The following is a 26631-nucleotide window of genomic DNA, read 5'->3' as shown; positions in this document are numbered from 1 at the left end:
CTAAGTTTAAAAAAGCAAAAACATAAATACCACATACATCTAGAAAAATAACAGGCAGAAACTAAAATGTGTTTAAACTTGGTGAGATAATAGTAAATATTAGCCTTTATGATTTGTTTTTTTTTCTGGGACAAGATCCAAAGGTTCGGAATGTACAGATCAGTAGTAAGCAAATATCGAGTAGATGAAAAAGGGACAATATAACATCAGACAGACATCCAAGAAGAGGGTTTGAGGGTATTTCCATTAGTGCATTCCTTAAAGAACTCACACAATGGATGTTCAGGAAGTCAATTTACGAAGAAAAAGAAAAGAATAGCTAATGTAATTTTAAAACAAGTCAAGAAGCTGAATCTACTGTACAGTATCAGTTAAACCTTTTGACTAAAAGCATGATCAGCCTTACCTTAAAGAAATCAGTTTTCTCTGCCATGTATCTTAAATTGCCTTCTGTGAGGGGCGGCCTAATAACAACAGAAACACGCCCTTGGTTGGGACTTAACGGCTGAGAAGGCTCCAAACTGTTTGTACTTTCTCCAGCAACCAATGCGACAGACTGCGTCAGGCCCACCAAATCCATGACTAAAGATATTGCAACACTCTGAATACTGAAGTCAACTACCACACTGCATGCGTTCATAAGAGTCTGCAACCAAACAGGAGGCTGCACTTGCTCACAGTCTGAAAGGGAAGAACAGAAATATTGCAGCTGGATTTGTATCACTTCACATTTAATTATTTTCTCTTTTGTTCACTGCTTATGGTAACTGTCTAGGTTTGTCACATGTTCACTTCCTTACCCTCTGGGAAACTGTTGGGAATTCAAAAGGGAAAAAGAAAATTTATGCTTACCTGATAAATTTATTTCTTTTTTGACACAATGAGTCCACGGATCATCTTAATTACAAATGGGATATTCACATCCTGGTCAGCAGGAGGAGGCAAAGAGCACCACAGCAGAGCTGTTAAATAGCTCCTCCCCTCCCTCCCACTCCAGTCATTCGACCAAAGTTAGGAAGAGAAAGGAAAAGCCAAGGTGCAGAGGTGTCTGAAGTTTACAATAACCCACAACCTGTCTAAAAGAACAGGGCGGACCGTGGACTCATTGTGTCAAAAAATAAATACATTTATCAGGTAATTTTCTTTTTTAAGACACGATGAGTCCACGGATCATCTTAATTACGAATGGGATTCAATACCCAAGCTAGAGTACACAGATGATATGGGAGGGACAAGACAGGGAACCTAAACGAAAGGCACCACTGCTTGAAGAACCTTTCTCCCAAAAACAGCCTCAGTCGAGGTAAGAGAGTCAAATTTGCAAAACCTTGAAAAAAATTAGAAGAGAGGACCAGGTTGCAGCCTTGAACATCTGTTCTACAGAAGTTTCATTTTTTGAATGCCCATGAGGAAGTAACAGCCCTTGTGGAATGAGCCGTAACTCTCTTGGGAGGCTGCTGTCCAGCCGACTCATAAGCAAAACGTAATATGCTCTTCAGCCCAAAAGAAAGAAGTATCTGTAGATTTCTGTCCCATACGCTTTCCCGAGAAAACCACAAACAAGAAGAAGACAAGCGAAAGTCCTTAGTCATCTTTGGACCATGTCCAAATTGTGCAGAAGACTTTCCTTTTGAGAAAAAGGATTAGGACACAAGGAAGGAACAACAATCTCCTGATCAATGTACAGATCAGAAACAACCTTAGGAAGAAATCCTAATTTAGTACGTAAAACTACCTTATCTAAATGGAAAATAAGCTAAAGGAGACTCATACTGTAATGCTGAGAGATCTGACACTCTCCAAGCAGAAGAAATAGGTACAAGAAATAAAACTTTCCAAGATAGTAACTTAATATCTAAGGAATGCATAGGCTCAAACTGAACCTGAAGAACTCTGAGAACTAAATTAATCCTCCATGGAGGAGTAACTGGTTTGAACACAGGCCTGATCCTAACCAAGGCCTGATAAAATGATTGAACATCTGGAACAACCGAAAGATGTTTGCATAACAAAATAGATAAGGCCGAGATCTCTTAAAGAACTCGTCGATAATCCCTTCTCCAAACCCTCTTGGAGAAAAGACAAAATTCTAGAAATTCTAACCATACTCCATGAGTAGCACTTGGATTCACATCAATAAAAAGGTATTTATGCTAAATTTTAAGGTAAATCATTCTAGTCACAGGCTTACGAGCCTGAATCATGGTCTTCTATGACCGAATCAGAAAAATCCTCGCTTGGATAAAATTCAACGTAAGTTTCCAATACAGTAGAGATGCCACCTCCACCAGATCCGCATACCAAATCCTGGGAGACCAAGCAAAAGCTATCAGAATCACTGAAGCCCTCTCCTGTTTGATTTGAGCAATTACCCAAGGAAGAAGAGCAAACAGAGAAAATAGGTATGCTAGCCTGAAAATCCAATGGACCGCCAAGCATCTATCAGTTCCGCCTGGGGACCCCTGGACCTCGACCCGTATCTTGGAAGCTTGGCATTTAGACGGGATGCCATGAGATCCAATTCTGGGTGACCCCACTTGAAAACTAAGCTTGAGAACACTTCCGGATGGAGTTCCCACTCTCCAGGATGAAAAGTCTACCTGTTCAGGAAATCAGCTTCTCAATTGTCCATCCCTGGGATGTGGATCGCCGATAGGTAACAAGAGTGGACTTCTGCCCACTGGATTATTTTGTTTACATCTGTCATCGCTAAGGAACTCCTCGTTCCTCCACTGAAGATATGTTGTCCGACTGGAACGCGATAAACTGGATCGTGGCTAACTGAGGCCAGGCCAGAAGAGCATTGTAGATCGCTCTCAGCTCCAGAATGTTTATAGAAAGAACAGACTCTGAGTGCAAGCTCCCTGAGCCTTCAAGAGCCCCTGACTGCTCCCCACCCCAGAAGGCTGGTGTCTGTTGTCACAAACACCCAAGATGGTCTGCAAAAGCAGGTTCCCTGGGAGAGATAATCCAGAGACAACCACCATTGAAGAGAATCACTTGTCTCCTGCTTCAGTAGTATTCGAGGAGACAAACCTGTATAATCTCCATTACATTGCTTGAGCATGCTCAACTACAGAGGTCTGAGGTGGAACCAAGCAAACGGGATGATGCCGCCACCATCAGCCCGATTACCTCCATGCACTGAACCCCTGAAGGCCTAGGAGTGGACTGAAGGACTAGACAAGTATCGATAATCTTTGATTTCCTGACTTCTGTCAGAAAAATCTTCATTGGAGATGGAATCTATTATAGTTCCCAAGAAAGTTACCCTTGAGACAATTCTTGAAAATGTCACATGAAGATACGCATCCTTTAAATCCACTGTTGTCATAAATTGGCCCTCTTGGATCAAGGGAAGAATGGAACAAAGTTTCCATCTTGAAGGACGGTACAGTAAGAAATTTGTTTAGACTCTTGAGATCTAAAAAAGTGGTCAGAAGGTTCCCTCTTTTTTAAGAACCACAACCCGATTGGGATAAAAAACCCAGACCCTGTATTGGAACTGGAACAATCACTCCCAGGTCTGAGAGGTCCCCTACGCAGATTAAGAACACCTCGCCTTTTAGTCTGATCTTCAGATAATCTTGAAAGCAGAAACCTGCCTCTGGGAGGAAAATTTGAACTCTAACTTGTATCCCTGGGTACTAAAAGATCCGGTCCCGGATTGGTGGTATGACCTTTATGCTGTGTTTGATGCAACAGCAGGCTATTTGTTTTTTTTTTTTTTTAATTTCAAAAGAGATTATTTCCGTCAAGCCAGGTCCCAACAAGGTCTATCCCTTGTAAGGAAGCACTAAAAGATTAGACTTAGAGCATATATCCATAGAATAAGGCTCTAACCATAAGGCTCTATGAGCTGGAACAGAGAAACCTATGCTCCTAGTTTGTTTGAAATAAAATAGTTAGCCAACTTTGAAAGCTTTTATCCTATCCTGGATTTTATCCAGGGGAGTTTCTGACTTAGTAGCATCAGACAACGCATCAAACCAATATTCCGTTGCACTAGTGACGGTAGCAAAATGCACAGCTGGTTGCCCTGATGTACATCCCATTTCTAATTCGCTCTCAGATAATCCCAAGTATCTTCCTCCTTCAGTAACTACTGAAATAGTTCCACTAGAAATGTTTTCTACCTCATGGAAAAAAAACATATAATGCATCATAACTCCGAATGGAGTGAAGGAAGCGCAGGACACTGCATGTGGGCCATAAAATTTTGTGAGACACTATCGGAGGAAATTTGTGGCATAACTTGACCAGTCAACAGACTCCTAAACAGCAATCGCCTTAGAAGGAGTAGGTTCAGAAAAGAGAAAAAAAAAATATGAAAATGTACACATAAAAAACGTTACTGTTTCTTTAAATCTTAAAAGTAACTTCATTTTAGTGTGCTTTTGTTGCATCCTAAGTCACAAAGGATGAATTAACAAATAAACAGCTGAAATTCTTTTAATAAAATGTACACATAAAAAAACGTTACTGTCTCTTTAAATCTTAAAAGTAACTATTTTTGTGTGCTTTTGTTCCATCCTAAGTCACAACGGATGAATTAACAAAGAAATAGCTGAAATTCCTTTAATAAAATTAATAGATAAAACAACGTTACTGTTTCTTTAAATTTTAAGCTGTAACATTTTATTCTTGTTGTGCAGCACAAACTAAAATAGTACTTAAGTAATGTCAAAGTTAAAGGGACACTGAACCCAAATTTTTACTTTCATGATTCAGATAGAGCAGGCAATTTAAAGCCACTTTCTAATTTATTCCTATTATCAATTTTTCTTCGTTCTCTTGCTATCTTTATTTTAAAAAGAAGACATCTAAGCTGTTTTTTTATTCAGAACTCTGGATAGCACTTTTTTATTGGTGGATGAGTTTATCCACCAATCAGAAAGAACAACCCAGGTTGATCACCAAAAATGGGCCGGCATCTAAATTTACTTTCTTGCATTTCAAATAAAGATACCAAGAGAATGAAGAAAATTTGATAATAGGAGTAAATTAGAAAGATGCTTAAAATGCCATGCTCTATCTGAATCACGAAAGAAAAAAATTTGGGTACAGTGTCCCTTTAACCACACCTCAGCTAAACCTTGCTGAGGTGTCCATCTGCCCTTCTAATATGTTTCTATAAACATAATATAACATAAAAAATAACATAACGTTACTTCAGAAAGTCTTAGAATTATTATCTTTAATTCCAATTGCTGCAAATGCTAGACTGTGCAACTAGTTACATAGCGGACTGCGATCAGCAGGGACCCTATCATATGCTCTATTAACTGAGTACATAATGAACCGGACCATAGCTGCAATCTCTGTACCACTTTGCACAGTGTAAAGGGTTCTTCCGTTTCCGACAACGGAGCTTGAGAATCAAGTGCGCAGTCCAAATTAGCGCCACTACGCTCCCATTTGCGTAGGTCCGCCCATCATGGACATCACTACATCACGCTCTCTTCTCAGTACAGCCTTAACACACTAGGTGCGCAGCCCAAAAAAAAGGCACCACCCGAATATCCGCCCATCGTGGGCGTTACATAGCATGCACCCAGTCGCCATTATCCTAACTACGATGTTTAATTTAGTAGGATAAGAGAGTTAATTTAACAACTAATACACTACCGGGAGCCCAAGAACCTATCTGGGGGCCAATTCGGCTACTACCTTGTATGTAGTGGTTAGCCCAAAAATGTGAGACCAAAGAGACTCAGCTACTTAGGAAAAAACATCATTTTTCTCAATAAAAACCCCCCAAGAAATAAGCCACTCTCCTCAGCCCCGTGCCTGTTATAAAATGCTGTAATTTCGAAATCACTCCATTTAATGTATAGGAGTTATATCCCATCACCTAGATTTGGAGTTTGGCGTTAGCCGTGAAAACCAGCGTTAGAGGCTCCTAACGCTGGTTTTAGGCTACCGCCGGTATTTGGAGTCACTCAAAATAGGGTCTAACGCTCACTTTTCAGCCGCGACTTTTCCATACCGCAGATCCCCTTACGTAAATTGCGTATCCTATTTTTTCAATGGGATCTTTCTAACTCTGGTATTTAGAGTTGTTTCTGAAGTGAGCGTTAGACATCTAACGACAAAACTCCAGCCGCAGGAAAAAAGTCAGTAGTTAAGAGCTTTCTGGGCTAACGCCGGTTCATAAAGCTCTTAACTACTGTACTCTAAAGTACACTAACACCCATAAACTACCTATTTACCCCTAAACCGTGGTCCCGCCACATCGCCGACACTCGAATACATTTTTTAACCCCTAATCTGCTGACCGCCACCTACGCTATCCTTATGTACCCCTAATCTGCTGCCCCTAACACCGCCGACCCCTGTATTATATTTATTAACCCCTAACCTGCCCCCCACAACGTCGCCTCCACCTACCTACACTTATTAACCCCTAATCTGCCGACCGCAAAGCGCCGCCACCTACGTTATCCTTATGTACCCCTAATCTGCTGCCCCTAACACCGCCGACCCCTATATTATATTTATTAACCCCTAATCTGCCCCCCTCAACGTCGCCTCCACCTGCCTACACTTATTAACCCCTAATCTGCCGACCGGACCTGAGCGCTACTATAATAAAGTTATTAACCCCTAATCCGCCTCACTAACCCTATAATAAATAGTATTAACCCCTAATCTGCCCTCCCTAACATCGCCGACACCTAACTTCAATTATTAACCCCTAATCTGCCGACCGGAGCTCACCGCTATTCTAATAAATGTATTAACCCCTAAAGCTAAGTCTAACCCTAACACTAACACCCCCTAATTAATTAACTCTTATTAAATAAAATTATTCCTATTTTAAAGCTAAATACTTACCTGTAAAATAAATCCTAATATAGCTACAATATAAATTATAATTATATTATAGCTATTTTAGGATTAATATTTATTTTACAGGTAACTTTGTATTTATTTTAACCAGGTACAATAGCTATTAAATAGTTAAGAACTATTTAATAGCTAAAATAGTTAAAATAATTACAAATTTACCTGTAAAAGAAATCCTAACCTAAGTTACAATTAAACCTAACACTAGACTATCAATAAATTAATTAAATAAACTACCTACAATTACCTACAATTAACCTAACACTACACTATCAATAAATTAATTAAATACAATTGCTACAAATAAATACAATTAAATAAACTAGCTAAAGTACAAAAAATAAAAAAGAACTAAGTTACAAAAAATAAAAAAATATTTACAAACATAAGAAAAATATTACAACAATTTTAAACTAATTACACCTACTCTAAGCCCCCTAATAAAATAACAAAGCCCCCCAAAATAAAAAAATGCCCTACCCTATTCTAAATTACTAAAGTTCAAAGCTCTTTTACCTTACCAGCCCTGAACAGGGCCCTTTGCGGGGCATGCCCCAAGAAATACAGCTCTTTTGCCTGTAAAAAAAAACATACAATACCCAAGCCCCCCAACATTACAACCCACCACCCACATACCCCTAATCTAACCCAAACCCCCCTTAAATAAACCTAACACTAAGCCCCTGAAGATCATCCTACCTTGTCTTCACCTCACCGGGTATCACACCGATCCGTCCAGAAGAGCTCCTCCGATGTCCTGATCCAAGCCCAAGCGGGGGGCTGAAGAGGTCCATGATCCGGCTGAAGTCTTCATCCAAGCGGGGCAGAAGAGGTCTTCCATCCGATTGAAGTCTTCATCCAAGCGGCATCCATCCGGAGCGAAGCGGCAGCATCCTGAAGACCTCCACCGCGGAACATCCATCCTGGCCGACGACTGAACGACGAATGACGGTTCCTTTAAATGACGTCATCCAAGATGGCGTCCCTCGAATTCCGATTGGCTGATAGGATTCTATCAGCCAATCGGAATTAAGGTAGGAATATTCTGATTGGCTGATGGAATCAGCCAATCAGAATCAAGTTCGCATTCTATTGGCTGATCGGAACAATACCAGAGTTATTTTTATGGTGCGGCCAGAAAAAAGCCGGCGTTAGTTTTTCGGGTCGTTACCGACAAAACTCCAAATCTAGCCGCATGATTTTTTATAAAGTGCCTCACTCATCTGAGATTTTGGACCCAGAATAAAAAAGTCAGCACTTACCTTTGTATTCTGCCCGACAGCAGGGCAGCTCAGCAGGTTTAGGAGGTCCTCTCCCTCCCATAGCCCTGTGGAGATAGATAAAGCCAGAGTTATCTATTACTTAGGCTATCATGGGTAGGGCAGCATCAGTTTGGGGGGCGCAGTGAGAATTATGTCCCACAAGTTCCCATTGCTTTAAAGCCACCAAAAGCTCTACTGAAGAGACTGATATGGACTATGGCTACACTCTAGTACAAAGCAGCACACTCTGGCACCACTTTAAAAATAATAAAGTCTTTATTGAAGAATCTAATCTAACACCTCACTTTGCCACTTCCTATCACTAATGTAGGCAAAGAGAATGACTGAAGTGGAAGGGAGGAGCTATTTAACAGCTCTGCTGTGGTGCTCTTTCCCTCCTGCTGCTGACCAGGAGGTGAATATCCCATTAGTAATTAAGATGATCCATGGACTCATTGTGCCTTAAAAAAGAAAGATAGTTGGCAGTTAGCCGAGCCAGAGAAACACAGACTCATAGTCTGTGTCTGAGAAGATGTGGTGTTTTCTTGCCTATATACATGTGTACAGGCTCTCACAGCATGTGTGTACACCAGTAATAACAGTAATACATTTTATTACAAGCATTTTTGCTAATGGAAGCATACTGCAAAAATGCATCTATTTAAACACTGAAATGCACATTTCAATTTAGATCTTTCTATCCCGTAAAATTTTTGAAGGCTAGGGGAAAATTTAATTAAAAAGTGACATTAAACCCAAATGTTTTCTTTCATGATTCAGATAGAACTAGCAATTTTAATCAACTTTCCTATTTACTTCTATTATAACATAATAGAACATAGAACCTAACATTAAACTGTCATGAATCAGATACAGCAGAACTTAAAATCTCCTCTTTACTGTCATGCAATTTTCAGTGTTTTTCTTCCTTCTCTTGAATTTCATTTTCATTAAGAAATGTCATCTTAAATGCCAGCCCATTTTTTAAACACCTAGGGTGGTGTTTCAAACTACACTGCAATCAGGAAAGGTTACACAGGTGTAGAGAGAAAACTGGCCCATCCCTTAAAATATCCATTAATTGCAAATAAATACATATGATACCCTGATGACATGTTATATTCCCAATTATTCTTGCTCAGAATAATTATATATTTACACTATATACATATAGTGGTATACATAAACACTGAGATATGAAAGACAACATTGTTTAGAACAAAAAAAAGGAATTTAGGGACATGTAAATATGTTTGCAAGAGATTTCTGACTTAACACACACACACACATATATATATATATATATATGCGGTAACTAATTCTTCCATTGCTGCTTTTTATCTTAGTTGAGAGCTTGTGAGTGAGTGCTGGACTTTTTCTGTGTGTTTATATTAAAAAATATTATTTTTTGTAATTTTCCTTGCTTGGGCCTTGCACCCAGGCCTGACTGGGGTTAACTGCCTGTGACTCTGGTGGCAGTGCAGCTTCCTGAGAGTGCTGGTTTGCACCCAGGGCTGTGCATGTTGCAGGGTCATAGGATGTGTACCCGGTCCGGTCTGAGAGTGCTGACCCCACCCCATGTTTTGTATATGTTTGGGAAATTACATAAGCCTGTGCACCCTCCATTTTTTCACAGTTGCTTTTTTTCACAGTTGTTTGATTGTGAGCCTGCATTGTGTGGCTGTTTAGGGACCCAGGTGTATTTGGAAGAAACCTTGACGAGGTACCTGGGCTTTTCCCATTTGGCCAGATGCGGTAACTAATTCTTCCATTGCTGCTTTTTATCTTAGTTGAGAGCTTGTGAGTGAGTGCTGGACTTTTTCTGTGTGTTTATATTAAAAAATATTATTTTTTGTAATTTTCCTTGTTTGGGCCTTGCACCCAGGCCTGACTGGGGTTAACTGACTGTGACTCTGGTGGCAGTGCAGCTTCCTGAGAGTGCTGGTTTGCACCCAGGGCTGTGCATGTTGCAGGGTCATAGGATGTGTACCCGGTCCGGTCTGAGAGTGCTGACCCCACCCCATGTTTTGTATATATATATATATATATATATATATATATATATATATATATATACACTTTTTAATAAATAAGGCCATCAAATATAGATTTGCTGCAGCAATGTCTGGCGAGCGTATTTACTCCAGCAAATGCGTCGAGATTGACGCAATGATAAATCGGCCCAATAGTCTCTAGAAGCTTGGCAGAAGAAGAATATTCCAGTATGATAATGATCCAAAGCACACTGCCAACATCAGCAATTAGTTTCTAAAGAACAAAAAAGTGAAAACTATGACCTGGCCAAGTATGTTGCCTGACAAGAATTCAACAGAACTCCTTTTGGGTAATTTAAAGTGAAAAGTATAGCAATACAACCTCTCCAGCAAACAGCAGCTGAAAAAAATGGTCTCGGAAAAATGGCAGAACATCTCTCCAGAAATGTATGCAACACTAATATCCACCATGCCAAGGAGGGATTGAGTCTGTCATCAAAAATAAAGGTGGACATATGCAGTATTGAAAAAAAGATTTAAATCTCAGTAATAAAAGGTGTAGTGACTTGAATTGAGTTCCTACTGTGGGGCCGGTATTTTAATATAGTAAATCTAAAATGTTACGGCTAGATTACGAGTTTTGCGTTATGAGCAGTGCGGTAATAACTTGTAAGTTATTGTCACCGCTCATTTCCCTACAGCACTGGTATTACAGGTTTACAAAAATCTGGCGTTAACAGGCAAGAAGTGAGCGTAAAGCAAAATTGAGCTCCATACCGCACTCCAATACCAACGCTGCTGAAAGCTGCGGTAAGCTGTTTTACGTGCTTGTGCACGATTTTCCCATAGACATCAATGGGGAGAGCCGGCTGGAAAAAAGTCTAACACCTGCAAAAAAGCAGCGTAAAGCTCTGTAACGCAGCCTCATTGATTCCTATGGGGAAACAAAATGTATGTTTACACCTAACACCCTAACATGAACCCCGAGTCTAAACACCCCTAATCGTACACTTATTAACCCCTAATCTGCTGCCCCCGACATCGCCGACACCTACATTATACTTATTAACCCCTAATCTGCCGATCCGGACATCGCCACCACTATAATAAACATATTAACCCCGAAACCGCCGCACTCCCGCATCACAAACACTAGTTAATTATTATTAACCCCTAATCTGCCGATCCGGACATCGCCACCACTATAATAAACATATTAACCCCAAAACCGCCGCACTCCCGCATCACAAACACTAATTAATTATTATTAACCCCTAATCTGCTGCCCCCAACGTCGCCGCCACTATACTAAATTTATTAACCCCTAAACTTAAGTCTAACCCCAACACCCCCTAACTTAAATATAATTAAAATAAATCTAAATAAAACCTACTATCATTACCAAAATAATTCCTATTTAAAATGAAATACTTACCTTTAAAATGAACCCTAAGATAGCTACAATATAACTAATAACATTGTAGCTAGCTTAGGGTTTATTTTTATTTTACAGGCAAGTTTGTATTTATTTTAAATTAGGTAGAATAGTTACTAAATAGTTATTAACTATTTACTAACTACCTAGCTAAAATAAATACATATTTATCTGTAAAATAAAACCTAACCTTACACTACAATTAAATAAATTACATATATTAAATACAATTACCTAAATTACAAAAAAACCACACTAAATTACGCAAAATAAAAAAAGAAATTATCAGATATTTAACTAATTACACCTAATCTAATAGCCCTATCAAAATAAAAAAAAAACCTAGCCTAAACTAAACTACCAATAGCCCTTAAAAGGGCCTTTTTCAGGGCATTGCCCCAAATAAATCAGCTCTTTTACCTGTAAAAAAAAAAATACAAACAACCCCCCAACAGTAAAACCCACCACCCATACAACCAACCCCCCAAATAAAATCCCAACTAAAAAAAACCTAAGCTCCACATTGCCCTGAAAAGGGCATTTGGATGGGCATAGCCCTTAAAAGGGCATTTAGCTCTTTTTCCGCACAAAAGCCCTAATCTAAAAATAAAACCCACCCAATAAACCCTTAAAAAAACCTAACACTAACCCCTGAAGATCCACTTCCAGTTTTTGAAGACCCGACATCAATCCTTAACGAAGCGGCAGAAGTCTTCATCCAACCGGGCAGAAACCTTCATCCAACCGGGCAGAAGTCTTCATCCAGACGGCATCTTCTATCTTCATCCATCCGGCGCGGAGCAGGTTCATCTTCAAGACATCCGGCGCGGAGCATCCTCTTCTCTTGACGTCTAACGAAGAATGAAGGTTCCTTTAAGTGACGTCATCCAAGATGGCGTCCCTTGAATTCCGATTGGCTGATAGAATTCTATCAGCCAATCGGAATTAAAGGTGAAAAAATCCTATTGGCTGATTGGATCAGCCAATAGGATTGAAGCTCAATCCTATTGGCTGATTGCATCAGCCAATAGGATTTTTTCACCTTTAATTCCGATTGGCTGATAGAATTCTAGGAATTCTAGGGACGCCATCTTGGATGATGTCTTTTAAAGGAACCTTCATTCTTCGTTAGACGTCAAGAGAAGAGGATGCTCCGTGCCGGATGTCTGGAAGATGTACTCGCTCCGCGCCGGATGGATGAAGATAGAAGATGCCACAATTTTTAGATTAGGGCTTTTGTGCGGAAAAAGAGCTAAATGCCCTTTTAAGGGCAATGCCCATCCAAATGCCCTTTTCATGGCAATGGGGAGCTTAGGGTTTTTTAGTTAGTATTTTATTTGGGGGGTTGGTTGTGTGAGTGGTGGGTTTAACTGTTGGGGGCTTGTTTGTATTTTTTTTACAGGTAAAAGAGCTGATTTCTTTGGGGCAATGCCCTGCAAAAGGCCCTTTTAAGGGCTATTGGTAGTTTAGTTTAGGCTAGGGTTTTTTTTTATTTTGAGGGGCTTTTTTATTTTGATAGGGCTATTAGATTAGGTGTAATTAGTTTAAATATCTGATAATTTCTTTTTTTATTTTGTTTAATTTAGTGTTTTTTTTGTAATTTAGGTAATTGTATTTAATAAATGTAATTTATGTAATTGTAGTGTAAGGTTAGGTGTTAGTGTAACTCAGGTTAGGTTTTATTATACAGGTAAATTTGTATTTATTTTAGCTAGGTAGTTAGTAAATAGTTAATAACTATTTAGTAACTATTCTACCTAGTTAAAATAAATACAAACTTGCCTCTAAAATAAAAATAAACCCTAAGCTAGCTACAATGTAACTATTAGTTATATTTTAGCTAGTTTAGGGTTTATTTTACAGGTAAGTATTTCATTTTAAATAGGAATTATTTAGGTAATCATAGTAGGTTTTATTTAGATTTATTTTAATTATATTTAAGTTAGGGGGTTTTAGGTTAGACTTAGGTTTAGGGGTTAATACATTTAGTATAGTGGCGGCGACGTTGGGGGTGGCAGATTAGGGGTTAATAAATGTAGGTAGGTGGCGGCGATGTTAGGGGCGGCAGATTAGGGGTAAATAATATTTAACTAGTGTTTGTGATGCGGGAGTGCAGCAGTTTAGGGGTTAATATGTTTATTATAGTGGCGGCAATGTCTGGAGCGGCAGATTAGGGGGTTAATAATTTAATTTTAGTATTTGTGATGCGGAAGGGCCTCGGTTTAGGGGTTAATAGGTAGTTTATGGGTGTTAGTGTACTTTTTAGCACTTTAGTTATGAATTTTATGCTACAGCTTTGTAGCGCAAAACTCATAACTACTGACTTTCAGTTTACAGTATCGATCTTGGTGGTATAGGGTGTACCGCTCACTTTTTGGTCTCCCAGGCAGACTCGTAATACCGGCGCAAAGGAAGTCCCATTGAAAAATAACTTTTTGAAAGCTACGGTAATTACGTTGCGTTACGGCCAAAAAAGTGTGCGATGCCCCTAAACCTGCAAGACTCTTAATACCAGCGGTAGTGAAAAAGAGCATTAATGCTGCTTTTTCACTCATACCACAAAACACGTAATCTAGCCGTTAGTTTTTAATTCTATATAAGGGCAAAAAGCCTACAGTAAAACTTAGAAGTAATGCAATTTTGAACAATTTGACATATATATATATATATATATATATATATATATATATATATATACACACAGAAACAGCACAATTACTGCGTTCAGGTTTTCAGCTATACCCATTGCTAACAGGTACATATAATCCAACCCATACCTATGAAATCTACATAAACATTTGCAGCACAATGGTCATACTGAAGAGCTCAGTGACTTAAAACATGGCACTGCCATAGGATGCCACTTTTGCCACTAGTCATTTTGTGAAATTTTGGCTTTAGTAGATTCTGCCCCAGTCAACTGTGCTATTATTGTAAAGAGGAATAGTATAGGAACAACAGCAGTCCAGCCCACCTGGTAGACCACGCAAACTCACAAAAAAAAAAAAAAATCACCTATTTGTTGTATCACTCACTATAGAGTTCCAAACTGCGTCTGGAAGCAACATCAACACAAATAGGTTTCCATGGCTGAGCAGCTGCAGAAAAACCTGTAATCAGCATGCAAAATGCCAAGTGCCGGCTGCAGTGGTAGAAAGCACTCTGTCACCAAATTCTGAAGCACTGGAAACATCTCTGGAGTGATGATTCACACTTTACTATCTAGCAGTCTGATTGAAAAATCTGGGTGTGGGCCGTGTGGCTTATGCCAAGAGAACGCTACCTACCAGGATGCATAGTGCCAACTCCATATTAATGCCTATGGTTTTGGAATGGTATGTCCAAAAAACTTATATTGGGGTCATGGTCAGGTGTAGGGTAGGTTCTACAGAATCTAGCTCCCAAGGTAAAATTCTAAAATGCGCCCCACTCCCATAAATTTCACAAAGTAACATTCCCACTCCTTGACCTTTCATGTCTCACTGTTACTTGCACACATACAGGCACACATCTACAGATACACACACATACTCCCATGGACACACACCTACACATACAAAGGCTCCCATAGACACAGACACATGCAGGCATCCATAAAAAACACACACAGGCTCCTATAGACACACAACTGCACCCATATCTACACATATGAACATACAGAAAACCAGGCGCAACCAGAGACACAGATAAGTCTGCCAGGAGAAAAGGTTAAATATCTTTTCAACAGAAAGATATGGCAGAGAAGAAGAGTTAAATAAATATTTTTTTCAGCTTCAAAACTTGACTTGGTAGATATATTGAGAAATGTGTGCATGTGTGTTAAGGTGAAATATATGGAGGGTTGGGATGTGCCAAAAAAGGGTAAAATAATATATATGCATTTTAAAATATTTAGGACACAAAAGTTATGCGTTACTGACATTACTTGTATGTACTTATGTACACAGCTGTTTCCAAAATAAACCATTTTCATTATTTCTTAATGAACATCCCCCACCATGTAGAAGTGCAAACACACAGATAAGCCAGATTTGCAAAGTTTATTTAAATATGTGTGATTAGCAGAATTTGTCTTCTGCAGAAAGACTTGGCAGAATGAGCAGGGAGATATTATATATATATATATATATATATATATATATATTATTAAGTTCCAAAACCACCACTATCAGCCACAAAGCAAACCACACAAAGTGTTCTGGTTGTAACTGCAACAAATACATTTAAAGACGTGTATTCATTCTAAAATTTGTTTTAATATGGTTTGTCAACTTGTTTCTCTCCTCTTTCTGTCCTAAGCACTAGCAAACACCAACACTAAACTGTTTTAAACACTAAGGGCCGCATTACAAGTGGAGCGCTAAATATCACTTTTGTGAAAGCGACATTTGTGCTCCACTGAGTAATACCAGAGCACGCTAATGCGCACTGGTATTACAAGTTGTCAGCAATGCGAAAGCAAGCTTGCGTTCTTACTGCTGGGAAGCATTGCGCTCACAAGAGCATGCTTCCATAGGCTCCAATCGGAGCCTCGTTCTGATGCCATCAAAGACATCACAGAACCTAAACGCAGCAAAGGGGGTAAGTAGTGCAGCAATGCAAGCAATATTAAATATACAGTGGATATAAAAAATCTACACACCCCTGTTAAAATGTTAGGTTTCTGTGATGTAAAAAAATGAGACAAAGATAAATAATTTCAGAACTTTTTACACCTTTAATGTGACCTATAAACTGTACAACTCAATTGAAAAACAAACTGAAATCTTTTAGGTAAAGGGAAATAAACTAAAATAATGTGGTTGCATAAGTTTGAACACCCTTTTATAACTGGGGATGTAGCTGTGTTCAGAATTAAGTAATCACATTCGAAATCATGTTAAATAGGAGTCAGTACACACCTGTTATCATTTAAAGTGCCTCTGATTAACCCCAAATAAAGTTCAGCTGTTCTAGTAGGTCTTTCCTGACATTTTGTTAGTCGCATCCTACAGCAAAAGCCATGGTCTGCAGAGAACTTCTAAAGCATCAGAGGGATCTCAATGTTAAAAGGTATCAGTCAGGAGAAGGGTACAAAAGAATTTCCAAGGCATTAGATATACCATGGAACACAGTGAAGACAGTCATCAAGTGAAGAAAATATGGTACAACAGTGACATTACCAAGAACTGAATGTCCCTCCAAAATTTATGAAAAGATGAGAAAAAAACTGGTCTGGGAGGGTGCCAAGAGGCCTACAGCAACATTAAAGGAGCTTCTGGAATATCTGGCAAGTACTGGCTGTGTGGTACATGTGACAACAATCGCCCGTATTCTTCATATGATTGGGCTATGGGGCAGAGTGGCAAGACGGAAGCCTTTTCTTACAAAAAAAAACATCCAAGCCTGGCTAAATTTTGCAAAAACACATCTGAAGTTTCCCAAAAGCATGTTGCAAAAGGTGTTCTGGTCTGATGAAACCAAAGTTGAACTTTTTGGCCATAATTCCAAAAAATATGTTTGGCGCAAAAACAACACTGCATATCACCAAAAGAACACCATACCCACAGTGAAGCATAGTGGTGGCAGCATCATGCTTTGGGGCTGTTTTTCTTCAGCTGGAACTGCGGCCTTAGTCAAGGTAGAGGGAATAATGAACAGTTCCAAATACCAGACAATATTGGCCCAAAACCATAAGGCTGCTGCTAGAAAGCTGAACATGAAGAGGAACTTCATCTTTCAGCATGACAACGACCCAAAGCAGATCTCCAAATCAACAAAGGAACGGCTTCACCAGAAGAAGATTAAAGTTTTGGGATGGCCCAGCCAGAGCCCAGACCTGAATCCAATTCAAAATATGTTGGGTGATCTGAAGAGGGCTGTGCACAGGAGATGCCCTAGCATTCTGACAGATTTAGAGTGTTTTTGCAAAGAAGAGTGGGCAAATCTTGCCAAGCCAAGATGTGCCATGCTGAAAAACTCATACCCAAAAAGACTGAGTGCTGTAATAAAATCAAAAGGTGCTTCAATAAAGTATTAGTTTAAGGGTGTTCACACTTATGCAACCATATTATTTTAGTTTTTTAGTTTTATTTCCCTTAACCTAAAAGATTTCAGTTTGTTTTTCAATTGAGTTGTACAGTTTATTGGTCACATTAAAGGTGGAAAAAGTTCTGAAATTATTCATTTTTTTACATCACAGAAACCTGACATTTTAACAGGGGTGTGTAGACTTTTTATATCCACTGTATATCTATATGCTTGATGATAAAAGTAAAATGGAAAAGCTGTTTAAAATTGCATACCCCATCTGAATCATGAAAGTTTAATTTTGAAGAGAATATGCCTTTAATCAAGAGCATGTCAAGAGTCTAAATTCTTATACATAATAAATCTAAAAATAATGTGTTACAGTAGGTCTGCATGTATAGGCAGGGATTTTGAATGGAAACCAGATTCAGATATGCAACTAATGCTGCTGATTGGATCAGCGAGGCTTTACATGAATGTAAAATGCATATACTACAAACCTGCATTTTATTTACTTTCATTACATTTTTTATCCAAAATGTCTCACAATTAAAAAACATATAGCAACAGAGAAGAGGGAGCAGGAATCTGATGGCTAGGGCAATAATGTAAATAACAGCAAAGAGAGAATGTGGACACACCATACCTGTATCAGTCTTTCCTGTATTAACATCTGCTTTCTGGCTGCCTTCTGCAATGTAAACTGGGAAACTTGAGCATTCCAAGAAAAGCTGGCAAGCAGCAATAAAGGCAAGTCGGTAGTCTTTTGGAGATATTTGCTTGCATCCTTGCTTTTCATTAACATTTTGTGCTGGAATTTCCCGGCTAGTGTTTTCTGGTTGTCCCCCTAAATGGGCTACAGGAGGATCACTAAGTTCACGAGACACTAAACTTTTAGGAATAATATACAAAGTTATTAGTCTGGTCAAAAATTGCTGAAAATATTCTAAGCAACATTGCATAGCAGTTTTTTGTGTAGATTTAGCACTCCAAGTAGCTACTCCATGAGGACTTCTGGATGAAGCTTGTACAACCGTTTCCTCGGAACCCACAGTAGATGCTGTTTCGGTTTCTGATGAAGTGCTGCCTAAGGGCAGACCAGCTGTACCCTGACCCTCACCCAATACCCTGTCAATGTCATCCACTCTATCCGCTTGGTACTGAACAAACTCTGTAAAACCACTCTCTGAAGAACGACTGCTTGGTGGATTTTCACCATCTTCAAACACATCTCCAGGGTTTTCAGAGGTAACTGGGGATAGCTGAAAAATAAACAGAAAACTATGTATAATTCTGTACTGAAAGTCATAATTTACCTCTCACTGCATCATAAAACATGAAGAAGAGTTGTCGCATATATGAGAACACGTCAGCACTTGAATGCAGTGGAAGCTAGATTTCAACATGATGGCACCCATGATTAGAAGGTGGTGGGTCATAATCTTAATACTGTACTATCCCTTTATGAATTAACAGTAAGAAAATTACAGCTCCCCCAGATACCATTAATTAAATTGATAATTATAATATTTGTGGGAGAAGTATACACTCCATTGAAGCCTTCTGAAAGCTAGGATCACATAACAGCAACACCAGTATCACCTACAAACTTCAGTCACACATTTAAAGCATTATTTTAAGTCAAGTGAAAATGTATTATAATTTGTATCTTGTTATCTGCAGTATCATCTGAAAAGAGTTCCTAAATCTCTTTGGTTTGGATACTAAAGAAGACAAGCATCACTGTTTGCATGGAAGTATTATTGTACAATTAAACCCTTGTTATGCAATAGGCAATATTACCTTCCGACCATCTCTCTCCTTAGAAGAGCTGTTTTGTCCAAAAGGAAATTGCATGTTACTGTCAGAAAGAAGAGGAGGTTGGACCTTGCTGAGAATCTTCGAGCACAGTCTTAAAGAATCGGTCAGTTCCCTAAGATCCAGAGCCTGGAGATGGCTTGAAAGAGCAGAAATCATCCTGAGCAACAACTGAGGTAAGTGTTCCGTTTGTATTTCAATGTATGTCTCCTAAGCAGAGAAATCACACAATTAAAAGCACAGATGCTGCAGTCACTAACAATATAAGCACAAACACTACATGGAACACTTGTCTATGTATTTACTCCGGACAGTTACTACACTGTGGATTATATATATATATATATATATATATATATATATATATATATATATATATATATATATATATATATATATATATATATATATATATATATATATATATAAATTTGACCACATGGTTTGTATTTAGTCAGCCACCAATTGTGCAAGTTCTCCCACTTAAGAAGATGAGAGAGGCCTGTAATTTTCATCATAGGTATACCTCAACTATGAGAGACAAAATGTGGAAACAAATCCAGACAATCACATTGTCTGATTTGGAAATAATTTATTTTCAAATTATGGAGGAAAATAAGTATTTGGTCAATATCCAAAGTTCATCTCAATACTTTGTTATATATCCTTGTTAGCAATGACAGAGGTCAAACGTTTTCTGTAAGTCTTCACAAGGTTGTCACACACTGTTGCTGATATGTTAGCCCATTCCTTCATGCAGATCTCCTCTAGAGCAGTGATGTTTTGGGGCTGTTGCTGGGCAACACGGACTTTCAACTCCCTCCAAAGGTTTTCTATTGGGTTGAGATCTGGAGACTGGCTAGGCCACTCCAGGACCTTGAAATGCTTCTTATGAAGCCCCTCCTTCGTTGCCTGGGTGGTGTGTTTGGGATCATTGTCATGCTGAAAGACCCAGCCACGTTTCATCTTCAATGCCCTTGCTGATGGAAGGAGGTTTGCACTCAAAATCTCACGATACATGGCCCCATTCATTCTTTCATGTACACGGATCAGTCGTCCTGTTCCCTTTGAAGAGAAACAGCCCCAAAGCATGATGTTGCCACCCCCATGCTTCACAGTAGGTATGGTGTTCTTTGGTTGCAACTCAGCATTCTCTCTTCTCCAAACACGACAAGTTGTGTTTCTACCAAACAGTTCTACTTTGGTTTCATATGACCATATGACATTCTCCCAATCTGCTTCTGGATCATCCAAATGCTCTCTAGCATACTTCAGATGGGCCCGGACATGTACTGGCTTAAGCAGGGGGACACGTCTGGCACTGCAGGATCTGAATCCCTGGCGACGTAGTGTGTTACTGATGGTAGCCTTTGTTACGTTGGTCCCAGCTCTCTGCAGGTCATTCACTAGGTCCCCCCATGTGGTTCTGGGATGTTTGCTCACCGTTCTTGTGATCATTTTGACCCCAAGGGTGAGATCTTGCGTGGAGCCCCAGATCGAGGGAGATTATCAGTGGTCTTGTATGTCTTCCATTTTCTAATTATTGCTCCCACAGTTGATTTCTTCACACCACATTTTGTCTCTCATAGTTGAGGTATACCTATGATGAAAATTACAGGCCTCTCTCATCTTCTTAAGTGGGAGAACTTGCACAATTGGTGGCTGACTAAATACTTTTTCCCCCCACTATATATATATATATATACACATATATATATATATATACATATATATATACATATATATATATATATATATATACATATACATATATATATATATATATATATATATACATATATATACATATATATACATATATATATATATATACATATATATACATATATATACATATATATATATATATACATATATATATATATATACACATATACACACTCATATATACACATATACACATACACATACATACACACACTACTAATTACACTTGAGCTAACTTTTAAAATGTAATTTAAATTATGAACGTTATAGTTTTACAAGTGGATTAATCTTCAAACATATTTTTCCCCACACTACTAAAGTCAGATTCCAAAGAAACAACCTTTGTTTTCAACAAAGCATTTGGCTATAAATCTATTAAGTGAACATAAGTACCCCATCTTGCAGTTTAGCATAAAACATTCTACACAATGTATATACAGATAGAGGTACTAGCTGACTCTGTGTTGTCTACTAGAGTCTAATTGTAGCAGAAAATTGAAATTTGTTTTCAAAATTACTTTATTGTGTATGTTTTAAATTAAATTTGACTATAAAAGAGCTAAATCCTTCTATTGAAGAGGATAACCCTGTAATATCCAGAGACCTAGATATACAAACATGCATGGCCGGACTGTTAGCCGACGGACATTTGGCCGACAGACATTTGGCAGACGGATAATAGTCAGACACACAAGTGGCTGTCAGATAACAGTCCGGCCACGAGATAGGTAGATAGATAGATTAGATAGATGCAATACATATATAGATAAATTTGATAGATAGATTCAATAGATAGATATATATAAATAGATTTGATAGATAGTTTCACAGACAGAGAATTACAAGACGTGCGGGCTGGGACCCATGGTTAGGTTCCCAGAGGCAGTTGCGGCACCCGAGGCTCTGATTAGAACTGAGCACTCTATAGTGTATCTGCCCTTGGCCCGAACTCGGAACATGCTTCAGCATTCTGCCCGTAGGTCAAATATCCGTCGGACAGAATGCTGTCGGCCAAATGTCCGTCGGCATTTTGTCAGAGCAACACAAACATGTATATGGATAACAACTGTAAATTTAAACAATAGGGATATCAGTGTCTTTTGAATACTGCAAATGTGGCCTAAGGGTATAATATGGATTTTCATGAAGATTAAGAAAATGCTATTAACCTACTTGCAGATTATTATTCTCAGATCCAGTTTAATTTATTCTGGATAATATTGTTTTAATACACATTATGTAGATATCTAAATCTTCATACCCCAATCAATCAATCAATCAATCAATCAATCATTCTTCTATACAAACAACTAAATTCTATACACAGATGTGATTTTCCAAGATAGCAGTTTTAGTACACAATATTAATGAAAATTTGTCTCTGCTTAAAGGGGCAGTGTACTGTGATTTTTTTTCTCTCTCCTTCAAAGTGTTACCAATTATATGTTTTACCTACTGGGGTGTATTAAATGTTTTACAGATAGCTCCTTTGCTTGATTTTGTTATTTGAAATAGCTATTTTTGTCTGTTGTATCCCTGCCTATACTCAAAATGTCGGTACTTATGTCCTTGTTATAGAAAAGCTACATAAACAAGGTTATAAATAAATCACTCTCCTAGTGGGTGGTTGGACAGAGTAGTACTGATATGTTCATTTCCCATTACTCTTTCTATTGGTCTCACTGTGTATATGAAGCCCATTTAATTGGAAATTAAACCTAAATGAACTATGTCCTATACATTTTATACTCTGCAGCTGGTATAACAAGTCAATGGAAGATAATTAGTGAGAAAATAATTTTACAGTAAACTGTACATTTAATGATAAAAATGGTGTAATTAGTAAAGTACTTAAAAGAGCAGTGTATGTGAACAAAAAGAGAAACGTGCATAAACATATTACTAAGTGTAGAGATACTAAAACAGAAAGCTATACAGTACCTGACAGATCACTCTCATACTTCTAGTAGGCTTTGGAAAGGGAAAGCAAAAGATTCATGAAGTGAAAAGACATTTAACTACAGATTAAGAAAATACATGAATTGTACAGAAGAAAAATGCATAGCAATTACATGCGCATTGTGTGAGTTTTGTTTATACTTTATATCAGAATCAAAATGCATGCAATATACAAGAAAAAAAATAAGGTATCAGCAATCTATTTTCTGGTAAATTGTAGAGCTTCATGAACTATGAGGAGCTTTCTGGTTTGAATCAAATAGATTGAAGAAGAAAAAACCCAACTGGTTTTAAGTCTACAATTTAGTCTCTCAGAAAGGCATTGGGTTTTAAAAAGTGCAGACCTATCAAGCTGTGGTTCCTTCAGTCACCGCATGCAGCAGTGTGTTGACATAATTATTTTCTATGTCGTCTTATTAAATGCATCTTTTACTTAATGCTGAAGATAAAACATGCTGTGGGCAGATATAGCGGCATATTACTACTCCAACAATCAGTTTTTTATCCGAGTCATAGTTTCATAGCAGTTTATTTTTAACTTCTATGACACTGATAGTATTTGAAAACATTAAACTGGTTTAATTTTCTCCTTTATGTTTTCGTAGTCTGCTCTTTCCCAGACTTTACTTTAACTATTAATGAGGAAAAGGCTACACCTAATGTACTACTTTATGTTTTCTGTATTTGCCACTAGTTATAATGTAGTCTGCTCTTTCCCAGACTTTACTTTAGCTATTAATGAGGAAAAGGCTACACCTAATGCACTACTTTATGTTTTCTGTATTTGCCACTAGTTATAATGCAGTCTGCTCTTTCCCAGACTTTACTTTAGCTATTAATGAGGAAAAGGCTACACCTAATGCACTACTTTATGTTTTCTGTATTTGCCACTAGTTATAATGCAGTCTGCTCTTTCCCAGACTTTACTTTAGCTATTAATGAGGAAAAGGCTACACCTAATGTACTGCTTTATGTTTTCTGCATTTGCCACTAGTTATAATGTAGTGTGTGCTCTTTCCCAGACTTTACTTTAGCTATTAATGAGGAAAAGGCTACACCTAATGCACTGCTTTATGTTTTCTGTATTTGCCACTAGAGTGCAGTCTGCTCTTTCCCAGACTTTACTTTAGCTATTAATGAGGAAAAGGCTACACCTAATGCACTACTTTATGTTTTCCGTATTTGCCACTAGTTATAATGTAGTCTGCTCTTTCCCAGACTTTACTTTAGCTATTAATGAGGAAAAGGCTACACCTAATGCACTGCTTTATGTTTTCTGTATTTGTCACTATTTATAATGTAGTGTGCTCTTTCCCAGACTTTACTTTAGCTATTAATGAGGAAAAGGCTATACCTAATGTACTGCTTTATGTTTTCTGTATTTGTCACTATTTATAATGTAGTCTGCTCTTTCCCAGACTTTACTTTAGCTATTAATGAGGAAAAGGCTACACCTAATGCACTACTTTATGTTTTCCGTATTTGCCACTAGTTATAATGTAGTCTGCTCTTTCCCAGACTTTACTTTAGCTATTAATGAGGAAATGGCTACACCTAATGTACTACTTTATGTTTTCTGTATTTGTCACTATTTATAATGTAGTCTGCTCTTTGCCAGACTTTACTTTAGCTATTAATGAGGAAAAGGCTACACCTAATGCACTACTTTATGTTTTCCGTATTTGCCACTAGTTATAATGTAGTCTGCTCTTTCCCAGACTTTACTTTAGCTATTAATGAGGAAATGGCTACACCTAATGCACTACTTTATGTTTTCTGTATTTGCCACTAGTTATAATGCAGTCTGCTCTTTCCCAGACTTTACTTTAGCTATTAATGAGGAAAAGGCTACACCTAATGTACTACTTTATGTTTTCTGTATTTGTCACTATTTATAATGTAGTCTGCTCTTTCCCAGACTTTACTTTAGCTATTAATGAGGAAAAGGCTACACCTAATGCACTACTTTATGTTTTCTGCATTTGCCACTAGAGTGCAGTCTGCTCTTTCCCAGACTTTACTTTAGCTATTAATGAGGAAAAGGCTAAACCTAATGTACTGCTTTATGTTTTCCGTATTTGCCACTAGTTATACTGTAGTCTGCTCTTTCCCAGACTTTACTTTAGTTATTAATGAGGAAAAGGCTACACCTAATGCACTACTTTATGTTTTCTCTATTTGCCACTAGTTATAATGTAGTCTGCTCTTTCTCAGACTTTACTTTAGCTATTAATGAGAAAAACAGAATTTATGTTTACCTGATAAATTTCTTTCTCCAACGGTGTGTCCGGTCCACGGCGTCATCCTTACTTGTGGGATATTCTCTTCCCCAACAGGAAATGGCAAAGAGCCCAGCAAAGCTGGTCACATGATCCCTCCTAGGCTCCGCCTACCCCAGTCATTCGACCGACGTTAAGGAGGAATATTTGCATAGGAGAAACCATATGGTACCGTGGTGACTGTAGTTAAAGAAAATAAATTATCAGACCTGATTAAAAAACCAGGGCGGGCCGTGGACCGGACACACCGTTGGAGAAAGAAATTTATCAGGTAAACATAAATTCTGTTTTCTCCAACATAGGTGTGTCCGGTCCACGGCGTCATCCTTACTTGTGGGAACCAATACCAAAGCTTTAGGACACGGATGAAGGGAGGGAGCAAATCAGGTCACCTAAATGGAAGGCACCACGGCTTGCAAAACCTTTCTCCCAAAAATAGCCTCAGAAGAAGCAAAAGTATCAAACTTGTAAAATTTGGTAAAAGTGTGCAGTGAAGACCAAGTCGCTGCCCTACATATCTGATCAACAGAAGCCTCGTTCTTGAAGGCCCATGTGGAAGCCACAGCCCTAGTGGAATGAGCTGTGATTCTTTCGGGAGGCTGCCGTCCGGCAGTCTCGTAAGCCAATCTGATGATGCTTTTAATCCAAAAAGAGAGAGAGGTAGAAGTTGCTTTTTGACCTCTCCTTTTACCTGAATAAACAACAAACAAGGAAGATGTTTGTCTAAAATCCTTTGTAGCATCTAAATAGAATTTTAGAGCGCGAACAACATCCAAATTGTGCAACAAACGTTCCTTCTTTGAAACTGGTTTTGGACACAGAGAAGGTACGATAATCTCCTGGTTAATGTTTTTGTTAGAAACAACTTTTGGAAGAAAACCAGGTTTAGTACGTAAAACCACCTTATCTGCATGAAACACCAGATAAGGAGGAGAACACTGCAGAGCAGATAATTCTGAGACTCTTCTAGCAGAAGAAATCGCAACTAAAAACAAAACTTTCCAAGATAATAACTTAATATCAACGGAATGTAAGGGTTCAAACGGAACCCCCTGAAGAACTGAAAGAACTAAATTGAGACTCCAAGGAGGAGTCAAAGGTTTGTAAACAGGCTTGATTCTAACCAGAGCCTGAACAAAGGCTTGAACATCTGGCACAGCTGCCAGCTTTTTGTGAAGTAATACCGACAAGGCAGAAATCTGTCCCTTCAGGGAACTAGCAGATAATCCTTTTTCCAATCCTTCTTGAAGGAAGGATAGAATCCTAGGAATCTTAACCTTGTCCCAAGGGAATCCTTT

The 26631-nt window shown here is 38.3% G+C and overlaps 1 protein-coding gene across 2 annotated transcripts in view; it reads right to left on the bottom strand.

Annotated features, from left to right (window-relative positions):
* The window catches only part of DOP1A (DOP1 leucine zipper like protein A), a 176311-nt gene that overhangs the window by 74081 nt on the left and 75599 nt on the right, over positions 1 to 26631 (bottom strand). The window contains exons 13-16 of one of the 2 annotated variants that reach the window (XM_053710480.1): positions 23037 to 23066; positions 19353 to 19577; positions 18196 to 18811; positions 407 to 681 (exon numbers count right to left, since the gene is read on the bottom strand). In XM_053710480.1, the coding sequence (XP_053566455.1) occupies positions 407 to 681; positions 18196 to 18811; positions 19353 to 19577; positions 23037 to 23066 (1146 nt within the window). The remainder of the gene's footprint in view (positions 1 to 406; positions 682 to 18195; positions 18812 to 19352; positions 19578 to 23036; positions 23067 to 26631) is intronic. The other variant, XM_053710479.1, reaches the window with a different exon arrangement.

Source organism: Bombina bombina, chromosome 4 (assembly GCF_027579735.1).
Source record: "Bombina bombina isolate aBomBom1 chromosome 4, aBomBom1.pri, whole genome shotgun sequence".
In the NCBI taxonomy this organism is placed as follows: domain Eukaryota; kingdom Metazoa; phylum Chordata; class Amphibia; order Anura; family Bombinatoridae; genus Bombina; species Bombina bombina.
This window is presented reverse-complemented; position numbering and strand designations above follow the sequence as displayed.